The sequence below is a fragment of the Otolemur garnettii genome, unplaced genomic scaffold (assembly GCF_000181295.1).
Source record: "Otolemur garnettii isolate 467f Iridium unplaced genomic scaffold, OtoGar3 scaffold00148, whole genome shotgun sequence".
NCBI classification, from domain to species: Eukaryota; Metazoa; Chordata; class Mammalia; order Primates; family Galagidae; genus Otolemur; species Otolemur garnettii.
The window spans coordinates 4475778-4495192 of record NW_003852543.1 but is presented as its reverse complement, the minus strand read 5'-3'; the positions used below and the strand labels follow the sequence as shown (position 1 = coordinate 4495192).

The 19415-nt window shown below is 37.4% G+C and overlaps 1 protein-coding gene across 1 annotated transcript in view; it reads left to right on the top strand.

Annotated features, from left to right (window-relative positions):
• TMEM131 (transmembrane protein 131) overlaps nt 1-19415 on the top strand; it is a 226413-nt gene that overhangs the window by 69992 nt on the left and 137006 nt on the right. The window contains exon 3 of the mRNA XM_003799287.3: nt 101-141. Within this exon, the coding sequence (XP_003799335.1) occupies nt 101-141 (41 nt within the window). The remainder of the gene's footprint in view (nt 1-100; nt 142-19415) is intronic.

The window sequence follows — 19415 nt, the reverse complement described above, 5'->3', positions numbered from 1 at the left end:
TATATAATAGTACTATAATATACATTATAGTATATTTCCTGTTACTGTAGTATAAAGATGTGATTTCATTATTTTCACCGTTATTTTCTTCCTCTTACAGACGGAGACAACACTTGGACTCAGTTCATATCAACAGAAAAGGTAAGCCTTACATATTTAGACGTGTACTAAGATACTTTCACTTTCTTCTGGGGGATTCCTATCATTCTCATTTCTTCCCCCCTACTCTTTTTAGTGAAAAGGGAATAACAAATTGTAAATCACATTGTAGCATGTGTTTCTAAATATTTTATGTGGAAAACTAGGTTTAAATCTGATTTGCTGGTAGCAGAAGATGCCCTTGCCCTAGCTGTCATCAGTATAGTTCCCATTTGGATTTAGAAGGAGTGGGCATCTCCTCTTCACAGCCTGATGCTTAAAGTACATGTGTGAATATCGTAGACTAGCAAAAATGTAGGCTACAACAACAAAGAATTTTGTCTTCACGTGTCAAATAATTCAGATTAAGAGTAGGACAATTAAAACTTCAGAAATATAATAAAAGTTCTTGAGAATTCACTGCTTTTGCTTTTTTCACTCTTTCCTATTTGCAATATTAAGGCCCCTTTCCCCCATTGTTCTTTCTCCCTATATTATATGCCCTATTGGGACCTGCCTGTGAACTCTGCCCAAATAATTTTTGGTAGCCACACCATCTGAGAACTCTAGAACTCTCTGACATGTCTAGAGCCAAAATATTGGAGAGATAAGGCATACCTCTTTATCATATGCTTCTTCCTTGATTCTTTATTCTAAACAGAGGTGTCCAGCCTGTGGGATTATTTGAGAACTGTTTGTTTATCTGTGGTGTCAGGATCGCAAAAAGCATGCATGGACTTTTTCTTTTGCGCATCAGGTTTCGTAACCGTCTGTATATTTAATGTGTGGCCCAAGATAGCTCTTTTTCTTCCAATGTGTAGCAGGAAAGAAAAAAGATTAGACACACAAGTAAGCAGTTAGAAAATCAGTTACAGAATCATGCTGCACTACTTTTAAGAAAATTATTTTGTTTATCCATGATCAAAATCTGAGCTTTAGGTTATTTTCCTAGAATAATGAAGAATTTACATCAATACATAATTGTACTCTCATCTCATGTTCTCCTTACCTATTATCTACATCTGTCTAGCAAACTACCCAAAACTTAGTGGGTTTATAAAAATAATAAATAGTAACAGCCATTTTATTATGCTCGCAGTCCCTGCATGTCAGTAATTCAGGCAGGGCACACACAGTGAAGATCTCTGCTCCATAATGATCCAGGGCCTCTGCTGTGGAGACCCCAGAGCTGGGAATGACTTGATGGCTGGGAGCCAGAGGACTATCTACTCACTTGTTGATGCTACCTTGTTAGCTGGCACCTCAGTTGTCACCTAGACTGCCTATAATTTGCCTCGTTGGTCTTTTCACATGGGATAGTTTGGTTTCCTTCACAGCGTGATGACTGTACTCTTAAGAGTGAATGTCCCTGGCTCAGCGCCTGTGGCTCAAGTGGCTAAGGCGCCAGGCACATACACCTAAGGTGGTGGGTTCGAATCCAGCCCCGGCCCGCCAAAACAACAATGACAGCTGCAACCAAAAAATAGCCGGGCATTATGGCGGGCGCCTGTGGTCCCAGCTACTTGGGAGGCTGAGGCAGGAGACGCACTTGAGCCCAGGAGTTGGAGGTTGCTGTGAGTTGTAATGCCACGGCACTCTACCCATGGGGACACCTTGAGGCTCTGTCTCAAAAAAAAAAAAAAAGTGAATATCCCAAAGATAACCAGTAGAAGCTCTATTACTTTTTATTACCTGCTCTTGGAAGTCATAATGTTACTGCTGTCATACACTGCCTATCAACCAGCTACTTAGTTTGGCCATATTCAAAGTGAGGGGAAGTAGACCCTCACCTGTGGATGGCAAGAGTATCAAAGGATTGGCTGGGCACCTGCAGTTCAAAGCAGCTAGAGCACCAGCCACATACACAAGAGCTGGCAGGTTTGAATCCAGCCCGGGCCCGCCAAACAACAATGACAAGTACAACAAAAAAAAAAGCCAGGTGTTGTGGCAGGCGCCTATAGTCCCAGCCACTTGGGAGGCTGAGACAAGAGAATTGCTTAAGCTCAAGAGTTTGAGGTTGCTGTGAGCTGTGACATCACACTTACCCAGGGCAGCAACTTGAGACTCTGTCTCAAAAAAAATAAAATAAAATAAAAGAGTATCAAAGGATTTGGGATTTGTAGACATATTATTTATAGCCTTCACATGTTTTTTGTGTGTGCATGACCAAGACCATGGATTGGATAAACATTTGGTTCAAATTGGCATACAGTTTAGATATGGGACTGGGTTAAGGATCTTAGTCAGCCCAGGCTGCTATACAGGCAGTCCCTGTGTTACAAATGAGATAGGGTCTATAGGTTTGTCCTTATGTTGAATTTGTATGTAAGTGGGAACAGGTACATTAATCTGTTACCATAATAGTTTCCATTCATAAGTGTCAGTCAGATATTCATAACTTGGGGGCTTACCGTGGTAGCCTTCATTTGTAAGTACGAGTTGTATATAACTTGGAATGTTTGTTATTGCCATAGACCTGGTAGCTTAAACAACAGACATTTATTCCTCAGAGTTCTGGAGGCTCAGAAGTCTAAGATCAGATCAAGTCTAAGATTAGGCCAAGATAATTGACTTTATGTTTCATGGAATTTATGACATGTATACATTACATGTATAACAATAGCACAAAGGACAGGAGGAGTGGATGGAAGAATTGAGTTCTATGGTTCTTACATTATTATGCATAATTATTGCATAATATTATATTATTGCATAATATTCTTATAAAATAGCAGGGGTCCTCAAACTTTATAAACAGGGGGCCAGTTCGCTGTCCCTCAGACCGTTGGAGGGCTGGACTGCAGTTCCCGGTAGGAGTCAGCTGCTAAGCAGGACAGGCAGCGGCGGCAGAAACACCCAGCGGGCCAGATAAATGTCCTTGGCGGACCTCATGTGGCCCGCGGGCTATAGTTTGAGGACGTCTGAGACTGGTAAGGTGAATAAATCCTAGAGGAAACATTAAAATATAAGAGATAACACTAATAAACTAGTTGTGGAAGTAAAATGAAACACTGAATGAATACTAAGTTGATCTAAAAGAAAGTGTGAAGAGAGGACAAAAGGAATGAAAAGCAGATGGGAAAAATAGAACACACGACAACTTTATTAAAAACTATAATAAATGATTTCAACATTGGTTTTCAGACTATATTCTAAAAAGCAAGTTTCAAACATATTCTGTCTACAAAAAAAAAGCTTTATTATTAAATTTACATTTAATGTTTTTATCCTCTGTTTCAAAATAATTTTAGTTTAGAGAAGAGATAGAATAATGGTACAAAGAATTCTCATATTCCCTTGACCCAGATTCCCCGTCTATTAACATTTTTCCACATTCACTTTATCATTCATAATCTCCCTTTTCAACTTCTTCTTTCTCCCTCCCTCCCCTAATCTACCTCATAGATGAGTATTTATATTTATATTAAATGTAATTTTTCTGACATGCTTGAGAATCAGTTGTAGATAGACTCTCTTTTACCCTTAAATATTTCAATGTATTATTTTTTACCAACAAGAACATTGTTTTACAGATCATTTCTGAAGAGTAGAGGGCATTTATTTTATGGAATATCCTGATTTGAGTTTTCTAATATTTCTTCATTTTTTTGATTCAGATTGCACATTTTTGGCAGGATTATTGCTAAAGTTTATGCCAGTCTCAGTGCACATTATGTCCGTTTGTTCCATTTTTCTCTTGTAATTATATGGAGAAGTACTTTGTATCCTGTAGAGAAGTACTTTGAGACTATGTAAATGTCTTATTTTACATAAAACTCTCACTAGTTTTAATATCTACAGAATTGGTGATTCTTGCCTGGAACAGTTATTACTCTACTGGTTTTTTTTAAATTCCATGTATCTGTGATTATTAGTTGACATTCTAATTAAGAGTATGATTGAGGTTGAAGTTCATTTTTATCCATTTATTTCACTGTCATTTGCATTGTCATAAAAATCATGTTTGTGTCTATTTTGTGTCATTTTTACCTGTCCCCATCGTTTATTGAACACTTCCTTACTTTGTGGCACATTAGGATGTTCCAGGCTTATCTTGTAATTTTCCTTCCCCTGGCCTTGGCACAACCCTTTTCTCCAAAGATTCCTGCTTCATTTTAGTGGAAGGTGATCTCAGAAACTAACATCTATTTGCCATGTGTACTCATTATTACTGAGATGTCATTGACTCTAGGCTGTCTTAGTGAAAGAGGAAGAAAATGTCCAATACATTAAAAGCATTACTGATGCTTCCAGATTTTTTTATTATTATTTGAGGTTATTGTGAGGGTACAAACAACCTGGTCACAATTTTTTTAATTTGTTAGGTAGAGTCCCTCTTATAGTTGTGTCCCTCACCCAGAAAGTATGCCATACACCCCTACCTTGTGCCCTTTAAGTGAGAGCATACCAATCCCCCCTTGTTGCCCCTCCCCCGAATTAAGTTTTTCTCCTATGTGGGCATGTGATTGATCGTCTACCAACTTGATGATAGAAATGAGTACATTGGATAACTTGCTTTTCCATTCATGGGATACTTTACAAAGAAGAATTTGTTTCAGCTCCATCCAGGTCAGTAAAAAAGTTGTAAAGAAGTCACCATCTTTTCTTATGGCTGAATAGTACTCCATGGTATACATATACCAGAATTTGTTAATCCTTTCCTGAGTGGATAGACATATCTTGTTTCCACATCTTGGCTGTGATAAACATTCTAGTGCAAATGTGTTTATGATAAAATGATTTTTTTCCCTCTGGATAGATGCCTAGTCGTGAGATTGCAGGGTCAAATGGGAGGTCTAATTTGAGTTCTTTGAAGATTCTCCACATTTCTTTCTAAAGAGGCTGTATTAGTTTGTACTCCCACCAATAGTGTAAAAATGTTCCTTTCTCTCCCCACACATACCAGCACCTACAACTGTGGGACTTTGTGATGTGGGCTATCTTCCCTGGGGTTAAGCGATATCTTGGGGTGGTTTTGATTTGCATTTCTCTGATTGCATTCACAGGTTGAGAACCGCTGTTCTATTTGTTGTCTTCTGCAGTTTCTTTTCTTATGGTTTCATAATTCTCTTTATAGAGGTCTTTCATGTCTTTTGTTAGGTATATTCTTGGTATTTCATTTTCTTTGAAGCTACTGTGAAGGGAATTGTATCTTTGATTAGAAACGATGAACACTTTTTCATGCTTGTTAGCCATTCATCTGTCTTCCTCAAAGAAGGTTCTGTTCATGTCTCTTACCCAGTGAGAGATGGGATTTTTTGCTCTTTTTTTGTTGATTAATTTGAGTTTTCTATAGATTCTAGTTACCAAACTTTTATCAGATTTGTAATGTACAAATATCTTTTCCCATTCTGAAGGTTGTCTATTTGCTTTAATTATTGTGTCCTTAGCTGTGCCAAAGCCTTTCAACTTAATTAAGTCACATTTGGGGTGGGGCCTGTGGCTCAGAGGGTAGTGCACCGGCCCCCACCAAACTGCAACAAAGAATAGCCGGGCCTTCTGGCAGACACCTGTAGTCCCAGCTACTTGGGATGCTGAGGCAAGAGAATTGTCTAGGCCCAGGAGTTGGAGGTTGCTGTGAGCTGTGACGCGATAGCACTCTACCAAGGGCAATAAAGTGAAACTCTGTCTCAAAAAATAATAATAATAATAATTCTCATTTCTTTATTTTTGTTGTTGTTGTGATTGCCACTGAAGTCTTCATAAAATCTTTCCCCAGGCTAACATCCTCAAGAGTTTTTCCCATACTTTCTTCTAGGATTTTTATGTTTCATGTATTAGATTTAAATTTTTGATCCATCTTGAGTCAATTTTTGTAAGTGGAGAAAGGTGCAGGTTCACTTTCAGTCTTTTCCATGTGGTAATCCAGTTCTCCCAGCACCATTTATATAATAGGAATTCTTTTCCCCAGTATGATTGTTTTTGTTTGGTTTATCAAAAGATCAGGTGGCAATAAGAAACTGGTTTCATCTCTTGGGTTTCTCTTTTCAGTTCCATATGTCTATGTCTATTTTTGTGCCAATACCATACTTTTTTGATCACTGTGAACTTGTAATATAACCTAAAGTTTGGTAGAGTGATACCTCCAGGTATTGTTTTATTACTAAAAATTACCTTGGCTATATGGATTTTTTTCTGGTTCCATGTAAAATAAAGAACTATTTTTTCCAGTTCTTCAGAGTATAATGCTGGTATTTTAATGGGGATTGCATTGAATCTGTAGCTTGCTTTGGATAGTATAGACATTTTAACAATGTTGATTCTTCCCATCCACGACCATAGTATATTTTTCTATTTCTGTGGTTCTCAACCTTCCCAATGCCACCAACCTTTAATACAATTCCTATGAGTCACAACCCACAGGTTGAGAACCGCTGTTCTGTTTGTTGTCTTCTGCAGTTTCTTTTCTTATGGTTTCATAATTCTCTTTATAGAGGTCTTTCATGTCTTTTGTTAGGTATATTCTTGGTATTTCATTTTCTTTGAAGCTACTGTGAAGGGAATTGTATCTTTGATTAGCTTCTTGACTTGGCTGTTATTGGCATATACAAACACTACTGATTGGTGGACATTGATTTTATACCCTGAGATGTTACTGTATTTCTTGAGACACTTCCAGGAGTCTCATGGTTGAATCTCTAGAGTTTTCTAAGTATAAGATCATATCATCGGCAAACAGCAAGAGTTTGACCTCCTCTACCCCTATTTTCTATTCCTTTATAGCAGTGGTTCTCAGCCTTCCTAATGCCGCAACCCTTTAATACAGTTCTGTGGGTCGTGACCCGTAGGTTGAGAGCCGCTGCTTTATAGCGTTCTCTTCCCTGATTGTATTAGCCAAAACTTCCAACACTGTCAAATGGTAGTGGCAATATTGGACATCCTTGTCCAGTTCCAGTTCTAAGTGGATAAGCTTTCAGTTTTACTCCATTCAGTATGATATTAGCTATGGGTTTGTCATAGGTGGCTTCAGTCAGTTTAAGAAGTGTGCCAGCTATACCTATATTCTTAAGTGTTCTTATTAGAAAAGGATGCTGAATTTTATCAGATGCTTTTTCTGCATCTCTTGAAAGGATCCTGTGGTCTTTGTTTTTGCTTCTGTTGATATGGTGAATTACATTTACGGATTCAGCTTCAATCTGTATTTACATACGGATTGTGAATGTTGAACCAGACTTGCATCCATGGGATGAAGCCTATTTGATTGTAATTTATAATTTTGTTAATGTGTACCTGCAATCTATTAGCCAAGATTTTATTGAATAGTTTTGCATCGATATTCATTAGTGAAGTTGGTGTCTAGTTCTCCTTTTTATTTGGGTCCTTTACTGGTTTTGGTATCAGAGTGATGTTGCTTCAAAGAATGTGTTATGGAAAGTTCCTTTCTTTTCAGTGTTTTGGAATAGGTTCTGTAGCATAGGTCAATCTCATTCTTTAAGATTTGATAGAATTCTGTTGTGAAGCCATCTGGTCCAGGGATTATTGTTGTTGTTGTTGTTGTTGAAAGCTTTTTTATTGTTTCTTCAATCTCAGTACTTGATATTGGTCTGTTTAAGAGATCTGTTTCTTCCTTGTTAAGTCTAGGAAGATGGTATGATTCCAGGTATCGGTCCATTTCCTCCACATTATCAAGTTTCCAGGCGTAGTTTCTTGTACTAGTCAGAGATAATCTCTTTTATCTCAGTGGTGTCTGTTGTTATTTCCCTTTTTTCATTTCTGATTGAGGTTATTAGAGATGTTGCTTTTATGTTTCTAGATAATCTGGCTAATGGTTTATCAATTGTATTTATCTTTTCAAAGAACCAAGTTTTTGTTTCACTTATTTTCTAAATGATTCTTTTGTATTCTGTTTCATTCATTTCTGATTTAATTTTGCATATTTCTTTTCCTCTCCTGGATTTGGGATTGGATTCTTCTTCCTTTTCCATTTCCTTGAGATGATTCATTAGGTTGTTGATGTGCTCTGTTTTCTGGTTTTTGGATGTAGGAATCTAAGGAGATAAATTTCCCTCTTAGGACTGCTTTTGCAGGACCCCACATGTTTTGGCAACTTGTCGCTTCATCTTTATTATGTTTGAGAAATTCAATAATTTCCTCCTTTTATGTCTTCCTTAACCCTACTGTCATTCAGCATAAGGTTGTTTAATTTTCATGCCTTTGTATGGGGATGAAAATTTTTGTTGGAGTTGAATTCCACCTTTATTGCCTTGTGATCTGAGAAGAAAACAAGGTATAATTTAAGTTCTGTTAATTTTGTTGAGGTTTGATTTGTGACCTGGGATATGATCTGTTTTGGAGTATGTTCCATGGAATGATGAGAAGAAGATACATTCCTTAGCTTTGGGATGGTGTGCTCTGTTTATGTCTATTAAGCCCATTACTTCTAGGATCACATTGAACTCCCTTCTATCTTTGTTTAGTTTTGATTTAGATGATCTGTCCAATTCAACCAGAGGGGTGTTATAGTCCCCACCTGTTATGGTGTTATAGAATATCAGATTATTCACACCAATCAATGTCTGTTTCATAAATCTGGGAGCATTTATATTGGGTGCATAAATACTTAGAATGGAAATATCCTATTTGTATAATGTTCCCTTGACCAGTATGAAGTGTGACCTTCAGTCCTTAACTTCAGTTGCTTTAAATCCACTTGTGTTTGAAAATAAGATTGTGAAAAAAAGAAAATAAGATTGTGAACCTCCTTTATTCTGGTATCTGTTTGCCTGAAATACTGTTTTTCAGTCCTTTACCCTGAGTCTTACTTTGTCTTTGAAGGTTAGGTGTGTTTCTGGGAGGCAGCATATGTGTAACTTGTGCTTTTTTATCCAACCAACCAGCCTGTGCCTCTTCTTTGGGAAATTTAAGCAATTAACATTTATTGAGAGAATTGATACATGTGATGTATCATCTTATTTTGTCAAGGTCCATTACTTAATTTGAAGTAATGTCTTTGAAGGTTAGGTGTGTTTCTGGGAGGCAGCATATGTGTAACTTGTGCTTTTTTATCCAACCAACCAGCCTGTGCCTCTTCTTTGGGAAATTTAAGCAATTAACATTTATTGAGAGAATTGATACATGTGATGATTCATCTTATTTTGTCAAGGTCCATTACTTAATTTTATTCTTTGTGCCTTTGTGGAAGCTGGGTTTTATCCTCTGGTTTGTGGGTGTTTTCTTTGCTGGTGGTCCATTGTGATGTTCAGTGTGGAGAATAAGTCTATATATTTCCTGTAGAGCTGGTCTTACTATGGCAAATTTCCTGAATATTTGCATATCAGTAAAAGATTTGATTTCTCCATTGATTTTGTAGCTTAGTTTGGCAAGATACAGAATTTTGGGCTGAAAATTTTTTTTGTTCAAGAAGGTTAAAGATAGATTCTGTTAAAGCCAGATTCTGTTAAAGCCAGATTCTTTTCTGGCTTTGAAAGTTTCAGCTGAGAAGTCCACTATCACCATGATGGATCTGCCCCTGTAGGTCAATTGGCACTCCTGGCTTCTTGCAGAATTTTCTTTTTCATCTTGACTCTGGACAGGTTCATTACATTGTGTCTTGGAGATGCTCTGTTTGCGTTGAGACTACTTGGAGTTTAATATCCCTCTAAAAGGAGTGTTTCAGAAGCTTTACTGATACTTGGGAAGTTTTCATTTATGATATCCTCCAGGAGGGCTTCTGTTCCTTTGGGATGTTCTTCCCTTTTCATGATCCCTATAATTCGTATATTTGATGACTTCATGAAGTCCCACAGTTCTCTGAGTGAATGTCTGCTTTCTCTGTCTTCTTTTCTACCTCTTTCACTGCCTCTTTTTGCTGAAAAGCTTGATCCTCTATCTGAGAATCTTTCTTCTCCATGGTCTAATCTGTTATTGATACTTTCTACTACATTTTTAAGTTCCCGGATTGACTCCTTTAAGTCCTTAACGTTGCACCATATCTTTTCTATAGTCTTCATATTGTTTGTCCATATTTTGTTTCGTTTTTCCACTTTCTCATCACTTCCCTTTATTTTTTTGCCATCCATATTTTAAATTCCCTGTCATTTCCATTAATTCTTTATAGGTGGAAACCTCTGGTAGCTACCTCTTGCTCTTTTGTAGGGGGATTGCTCTATTCTGGTGTTTCATGTTGCCAGATTTTTCTCTTGGTTCCTCCTTTAATGTGTGTTTTCTTCTTGTTTACTTCCTTCACCTACTTTTTCCTTCTCATTCTCTCCTTTGCTTGAAATTACCTTGTTTTAGAGCTTAGGTGTTGAAGTGGCCTTTTGATATAAGGGCAAAAGGAAGGTAAACATAAAGAGAGAGAAGGGGGAAAGAAAAGAAAAAGATGAAGAGGGAAAAAAGGAAGAATGGGTGGAAGGAATGAATTGAGGAAAAGGAGAGAAAAAGGACAGTAAAAAAGAAAGAGAGTGACAGGAGAAACTTTGGTGTTCTGCAGGTTACTTTAACCACACCTAAAGCTCTAGGACTTGGGAGGCTGGACTGGATGGGCCCCTCTTCTAGCCTGGACAAAATCAAGATCCTACCTCTGCCAAATACAGAAAGAAATCAGCAGTATATTGCAGTGGAAACCTACCAGTACCTTCTTTCCAAAGGCCCAAGCAAGAAGGACACCCAAGACCTTAAGCTTGTACCCTCCTGGAGCTGGACCAATGCCATGACCCCCAGCCAGACCAATGCCATGATCCTCCATCCCTCAGAGAAGAGAAAAAGAAATGAAAAATTAATAAAAGTACATTGAAAATGTAACAATATAATTGTATAAGACAAAGAAAAAGAAGGGTTATCTTAGCCATTATATGAGAAATAATATGTGGGAAAGATGAGACAAGTAGAAAAATCTCTACCAAAAGAAAAAGGAGAGAAATAAAAAAGAAAAAATAGAAAGGGCTGAAAAACTCTAACAAAAATGGAGAAACCCTTGCTATTGAAAAACAAAACAATGAAAAAATAAAAATACAACCAAACTGAAAAAGCTAAACAACAAAGAACAAAAGAGAAGGAAAAAAAAAGAAAAGGAAAGGCCAAGGAAAAAAAACTGAAAAAAGAAGTGAAAAATGTAAAACTGTGTGTGTGTTATTGCAATGTATTGCCTGGACACCAGGTGGTGCTGTGGTGTTAGGGGGTGGAGAACATATGCTATATTTACTGTATATGTTGGGGGTCAGAAGCCTCTCTGGTTGCAAAGGAGACCAGATCTTGTCTTCCTGACCTCTTTGCTGTCAATCAGGGCCTAATTGCTTTGCGATGGGACCAAAGCTCTTGCCAGATTTCCCAGAGGCCCATCAGTGTCCCCTGACAACAGATCCCCTGTCCAGAGGTGGGAGGTGCAGGGACCGCTCTGCTCACCCAAAGGATGCTGCAGGCACATTGGAACCAGCCATGCCCTAGGACCCTGTGAATTGTTCCTCTCACGCTGGCAGCCTTCCCATAGTGGCAGTACCCCACCAACCACCAAGCCGATGGGGGAATTCCTCTGCCCCAGCATTCAACACCAACTGCCGGACACTGTTCGGATCTACTCACTGCTCCAGTGAATAGCCAGTCCAAAATCAAAATATTACAGGACAGCCCTTTCCCATCCCAGACCTCCATGGGAGAGCTAGCCAACTAGCCTGCCTCTGCCTGTACCAGGCACATCTGCCTTCTGCATTGGTTTTCCTCAGCTCCAGACCTCCTCATTGGCTCCTGAAGTCTTGGCTGCTTCACAGTGCCCCAGAATGATGTTTCTGTGCAGATTCCTACAGCCAGAGGTGGCTAAAGTCCACTCTCCCATCTCACCACATGTAGCTGGCAAGATGTCTCTAAGTCCACCATCTTGTTCTGCCTGCCTCCAGTTTTAATACAAAACCAGCATTCCATCTATTTTTGTCTTTTGTGTTTCTGTCCATTCTCCAACAATGAGAAAAGTGACTCCAGTTATTATGTCTATAGTATGTTTACTGATTTATTATTCAGTCCTAGAATACAGATAAATTAGTTGCAGAATTATTAACCCAAAGCACCATAAAAAACTGACCTGCTACTTACAGAATAGTGTGTTTGTTTAGAGTTCATGTTTATTCTTTAGTCTGAGTATATATATTGTCAAAATACTGTATTCCAAATTTTCATCAGTTATAATATTCTTCATCTTTATTCTTCCCCAACCTCTGTCTCCATTGTAGTTATGTACATTCAAAATAAAATGTGGTTCGTTACATCTGTATTCCATGTAGTATTCTACCCAATTTTTTAAAGCTTATTTTTAATTGATGCATAATATTTATACGTATTTATAGAGCACACATATTTTAATAGAACGTATAATGATTCAGAGTATTTCATCCTCAGCTCAAACATTCATCATTTCTTTGTGTTAGACACGTGGGAAATGCCAAAACCACAGTGTCATCACACACTTATTACAATGGGTGTTATGAAAAAGTTGAAATATAAGTGTGTTGTTGAGAATGTAGGAAAGAAACCCTAATATGCTGTTGGTAGGAATGTGATTTAATAGAGCCATCACAGAAAACATTGTGTAGGTTCCTCCCAAAATTAGAACTACCATATGATCCAGCAGTCCCACTACTGGATATACTTCCAAAGGAAATGAAATCACTATGATCAGTATGTCAAAGAGATATCTGTACTCCTGTGTTCACTGCAGCACTCTTCACAATAGTCAAGGTGAGAAATCCAACTAAGTGCCCATCAAAGACCAAATGAATAAAGAAAATGTTGTATATATACACAATGTAATACTGTTAAGCCTTAAAAAAAAAAGAAATCCTGTCGTGTGTGACAACATAGCTGAACTTGGAGGATATTATGTTAAGTAATAACATATTCATTGTTAGATTTTGAATTTTGGTCTTTTCACGGACCAGCAATACAATACTCTTGGCTCCCAGTCAACCACACAATCATGAGGGTAAACAACCAATATCCTATACTGTGTTGCCAGGTGATTTTGCCCAATAGTAGGCTAATGCAAATATTCTGAGCACATTTAAGGCAGGCCATGCTCAACTATGATGTTCAATAGGTTGGTATATTAAATGCATTTTTGACTTAAGATTTTTTTTTTTTTTTTAAACAGAGTCTCACTATGTTACCCTCAATAGAGTGCCATGGCATCACAGCTCACAGCAACCTCAAACTCCTGGGCTTAAACGATTCTCTTGCATCAGCCTCCCAGTACCTGCCCGCCACAGCGCCCAGCTATTTTGTTTGTTTTTTTGTTGCAGTTGTCATTGTTGTTTAGCTGACCTGGGCCCGGTTCAAATCCGCCAGCCTTGATGTACATGACTGGCACTGTAACCACTGTGCTACTGGCGCCTAGCCAATGACTTAAGATATTATCAACTTATATCAGGCTGTAATACCGTCATAAGTCCAGGAACATCTGTATTGTATACTTGAAAATTGTTAATACAGTAGATGTTAAGTGTAATAACTTAATAGATAATTGTGTGAGATAGTGCATATTCTAATTAGCGTAATTTAATCATTCCTTGGAGTATACATACTTTTAAATATCATGTAGTGTACCACAAATATGTACCATTTTATTTGTCAAATAAGTAAATACAAAATTTATGTTTAGGGTAAATTCTTAGAAGTAAGATTGGTGATTTAAAAGTAAAAGAATAGGCTTGGCGCCTATAGCTCAACCGGCTAAGGCGCCAGCCACGTACACCTAAGGTGGCGGGTTCGAATCCCCAGCCCGGACCCGCCAAACAACAATGACGGCTGCAACCAAAAAATAGCCGGGCGTTGTGGCGGGCGCCTGTGGTCCCAGCTACTTGGAAGGCGGAGGCAGGAGACTCGCTTGAGCCCAGGAGTTGGAGGTTGCTGTGAGCTGTAATGCCACGGCACTCTGCCCAGGGGGACAGTTTGAGGCTCTGTCTCAAAAAAAAGTAAAAGAATATATAGTTTTGTTAGGTATTGCCAAATTCTCCTTCAAAAGGGTTGTTCCAGTTTGCATGCCCTCCATCAATGAATAAGTGACTGTTTTCCCATAGCCTTTCCAACAGAATGTGTTATACTTTTAAACTTTTGCCGATCTGCTAGGTCAGAAATTCTATCCCAGTATAGTTTTAGTTTGTCTTTCTCTAATTATGTGTAGTTTTAGTTTGTCTTTCTTGTACTTAAGGACCATTTTTGTATTTTTTTTGTGTTATCTGCCCTTTTTTTTTTTCAGAGCTTTTAATTTTTACTTAGTTCTTGAGAGTTTTTAGTATGTTAGAGATACAGTCCTGTATTATAAATATCTCCTCGTTGGTCAGTACTTTTGATTTTGAAGAAATTCATGTTAAGGCTGACACAGTGGGTCACGTCTATAATCCTAGCACTCTGGGAGTCTGAGGTGGGTGGATTGCCTGAGCTCAGGGGTTTGAGATCAACCTGAGCTGGAGCAAGACCCTGTCTCAAATAAAAAATATATATAGCCGGGTGTTGTGGCAGGCAACTGTAGTCCCAGCTACTGGGGAGGCTGAGGCAAGAGAATTGCTTTGAGCCCAAAATTTGAGGTTTCTGTTAACTAAGATGCCACAGAACTCTACTTAGGGTGACAAAGTGAGACTCTGTATCAAAAGAAAAGAAGAGCAATTCATGTTAAGTATAAAGATGCAATATGTTAAAGGTAAAAAGATGGGAGAAAACAAGCTCTAATCTTAATAGTTGTGAGGTGGTTATATTACTCTCAGGCAAAGCAGGCTTTAGGACAGGAAATACTATCAGAGGGACATTTTACAGCTGTGAAATAGTTCATTAGGACTAGACAGCAATCCTGAATCTGTATAAACCTGATACCAGAGCTTCAAGGTACATGAAGAAAAAATAAATAGAACCAGAGGGCAAAATAGACAAGTTCCCAGTTACAGTTGGAGATTTCAGCACTTACACATCGCTAACTAGGAGACAAAAAATTAGTAAGGGTATAGATTTGAACAAAACTGTTAAACTAGATTATTAAATGTTACATCGAATAACAGCAGATTATACAGATTATGTTCTTTGATCATAGCAAACTTAAATTAGAAGTCAATAACAAGGAAAATCCAGAAATTTTTTAAATTGCCAATTAAACTAGAAGCTTTTGAATACTTAAGGGTTAACGAAGAAATCAGAAGGGGAATTAGAAAATTCTTTGAAAATAAAAATGCAATTTATTACTCAGACATGGTTGTTCACACCTGAAATCCTAGCACTCTGGGAGGTCATGGCAGGAAGATCAATTGCGGTCAGGAGTGCCTGAGCAAGAGGAAGACCCCATCTCTACTAAAAATAGAAAAATTATCTAGGCATCATGCTGTGTGCCCATAGTTCCAGCTACTTGAGAAGCTGAGGCAGGAGGATCACTTGAACCTAGGAGTTTAAGGTGGTTGTGAGTTAGGCTGAAGCTGCAGCACTCTAACCCAGGCAACACAGCAAGAAAGTATTTTAGCCTGCTTGACCTGAGCTACCATAACAAAGAATAGATTTTGGTAGTTTAAATAATAAACATTTATTTTCTTGTAGCCTGGCGACTAGAAATGTAAGATCAGGGTGCCAGTGTTTTTCAGTGAGGTCTCTCTTCCCAGCTTGTAGGGAGCAGTCATTTCACTGTGAACTCAGTACAGATCGTATAGACATTCAAAGAATAAGAAGGAAACTACTTTATTCCAAAAAAATTTGACAACTTAGATAAAGTGGTTAAATACCTTGATGAAAGATGCAAATTATCAAAATTAACTGAGAGAGAATTAGAAAATGTGAATTTTACTATATTTACTAATAACATAGAATTCACAGTTTAAAACCTTTCCATAAAGAAAACTGTGGGCCCCTATGACTCACCTGGTACTTTGTTTCTTTCTTTCTTTCTTTCTTTTTTTCTTTTTTTTTTTTTGAGATATTCTCTCACTACCGTGTTTCCCCGAAAATAAGACCTACCCCCAAAATAAGCCCTAGCAGGATTTCTATGTGTTTGTTAAATATAAGCCCTACCCTGATAATAAGACCTAGTGATACACCGCATAGTCACACCATGAATTTAAATAAGCCCTAGTGTGTCTTCTTGAGAAAAAATAAATATAAGACAGTGTCTTATTTTCAGGGAAACATGATATGTCGCCCTCAGTAGAGTGCCTTGGCATTACAGCTCACAGCAACCTCAAACTCTTGGGCTTAAGTGATTCTCTTGCCTCAGCTTCCCAAGTAGTTGGGACTACAGGCGCCCACCGCAACACCTGGCTATTTTCTGTTGCAGAAAATACACCAGCCTCGGTGTCATAACTACTAATCTATGGGCACCGGGCGTTACCTGGTACTTTCGATCAGATGCCTAATGGAATACTAGTCTTACACAAACCCTTTCAGAAAAGAGATGAGGAAGGCCTCAATCTTAATACATTTTTATAACGGATGAATTGCAGGAATTACAAGAGAACTAGAGGCCACATTTCTTTGAATATATATCCAGAAATCCCTAACAAAATATTTGCAAATTGAATTCAAAAATATATAAGAGGGATCATACATCTTGACCAAAAGGGATTTATCCTAAGAAGGCAAGATTAACCTTTGAAAAGAAATCAATATACTTGTTAAAATGAAGAAAAACCCCACGTAATCATTTGAATAGATGTAGAAAAAGCATGTGACAGAATTCAGCATCTATTCATGAGCAAACTAAGAATAGAAAAAGAATTTCTCCAACCTGATAGAATATTTATGAAAATGACAACTATTGATAGTAAAAGATTTAGTGCTTTCTAAGATTGAGAAGGTGGCAACAATGTCCACTTTCATCACTTTTGTTAAACACTGTACTGGATGTGCAAATCAGTACATAAAGGAAAAAAGTAAGAGGCATCAGATTTGAAATGGAAGACAACACGGAATTTGTCTACAAATAGCATTCTCATATACATAGAAAATCCTAAAAAATACATCAAAAAAACTTTAGAACTAATAATTTAGCAATATTAAGGAATATGTAGTCAATGATCAGAAATGACTTTATTTTACAACAAGTGCATATATTATAGAGAAATGCCATTTACTAATAGCATCAAAAAGTATTGCATTGTTGGAATAAATTTAATCACAAAAATATATTAGAGTAATCATAAAAGACTCTAAAGTCTATGTTCGTAGATTGAAAACTTATGAAGATGTTAATTCTTCAAAGATGGATTTTAGATTAAGTGCAGTTCCAGTTAAAATTTCAACAATTTTGTAAAAATTGACAGGCTCATTTTCAAATTTATTTGGATATGTTAAGCACCTAGAATAGCCCAAATAAATTTTGAAAAGAAGAACCAAATTGGAGGACCTTAACTACCTGTTTTGAAGACTAGGTTTAAAACTTCTGATCAAATGTGCTAAGGTAATTAATTCAGTGGCGCAAGAGTAGTCTTTTCAATAAATGGCACTAGACCTGCTGAATATATACATAGAAACAAAAATGAATTTTAACCCTTAACTCACACCATGCACCAAAATTAATTTAAAATAGATAATAGGCCTATATATATATAAAGGGTAAAGATATAAACGTTTTAGAGTAAAATTGATTTTTCGGTAAAATATTTGCAATCACATTCCATAAAAGAAAAAAATGTTATTTTTGATTTCTTCAAAACACACTATTTTTTTTATTAAATCATAGCTGTGTACATTAATACTATCATGGGGTATAGTGTGTTGTTTCTATATACAGTTTGAAATACTTTCATCCATCTGGTTAACATAGCCTTCATGTCATTTTCTTAGTTATTGTGTTAAGACATTTATATTCTACATTTAGAAAGACTCATATGTACCCCCATAGGATAAACCATAGACATGATCTCACCAATTGCCCTCCCTCCACCCATCCTCCCTTCCCCCCTCCCTCTCCCCTTTCCCCGTATTCTTGGGCTAAAATTGGGTTATAGCTTTCCTATGAAAGCTATAATTTAGTTTCATAATAGGGTTGAGTACATAGATACTTTTTCTTCCAGTCTTGAGATAATTTGATAAGAAGAATATTCTCTGTTCTCTAGCTCCATCCATGTAAACATGAAGGAGGTAAAATCTCCATCTTTCTTTATGGCTGCATAGTATTCCATGGTGTACATATACCACAATTTATTGATCCATTCATGGGTTGATGGGCACTTTGGCTTCTTCCATGACCTAGCAATTAGGAATTGGGCTGCAGTCAACGTTCTGGTACAAATATCTTTATTGTACTGTGATTTTTGGTCTTCTGGATATATACCTAGTAGAGGAATTATAGGATCAAATGGCAGGTCTATTTTTAGTTCTCTAAGTATTCTCCAGATGACTTTCCAAAAGGGACGTATTAGTTTGCAATCCCACCAGCAGTGCAGAAGTGTTCCCTTTTCTCCACAACCACGCCAGCATCTGTGATTTTGGGATCTTGTGATATGGGCTAATCTTAACTAGTCTTAGAGGATATCTCTAAGTAGTTTTGATTTGCATTTCTCTGATAATTAAAGATGGTGAGCATTTTTTCATACAAGTGTAGGCCATGCCCCTGTCTTCTTTAGAGAAATTTCTCTTCAAGTCCCTTACTCACCCTGAGATGGGATCACTTATTCTCTTCTTGCTAATACATTTGAGTTCTCTGTGGTTTCTGGTTATTAAACCTTTGTCGGAGACATAACCTGCAAATATCTTCTCCCATTCTGAGGGCTGTCTGCCTGCTTTACTTACTGTGTTTTTGGCTGTGCAGAAGCTTTTTAATTTGATGAGGTCCCAGTAATGTATTTTTGATGTTGCTTCAATTGCCCTGGTAGGGGGGAGGGTCCTCCTCATAAAATATTCGCCCAGGCCGATTTCTTCAAGGGTTTTCCCTACACTTTCTTCTAGTATTTTTATAGTTTCATGTCTTAAACTTAAATCTTTAATCCAGTGAGAGTCTATCTTAGTTAGTGGTGAAAGGTGTGTGTCCAGTTTCATTCTTCTGCAGGTTGCCAGCCATTTTGTCCAGCACCGTTTGTTAAATAGGGAATCTTTTCCCCACTCAATGTTTTTAATTGGCTTGTCAAAAATCATATAGCAGTAAGTAGCTGGGTTCATCTCTTGGTTCTCTATTCTGTTCCATACATCTTCCTCTCTGATTTTGTGCCAGTACCATGCTGTTTTGATCACTATTGATTTATAATATAGTCTGATGTCTGGTAGCGTGATTCCTCCTGCTTTGTTTTTCTTTCTGAGTAATGTCTTGGCTACTCAAGGTTTTTTTCTGATTCCATATAAAACGAAGTATTATTTTTTCGAGATCTTTAAAGTATGACAATGGA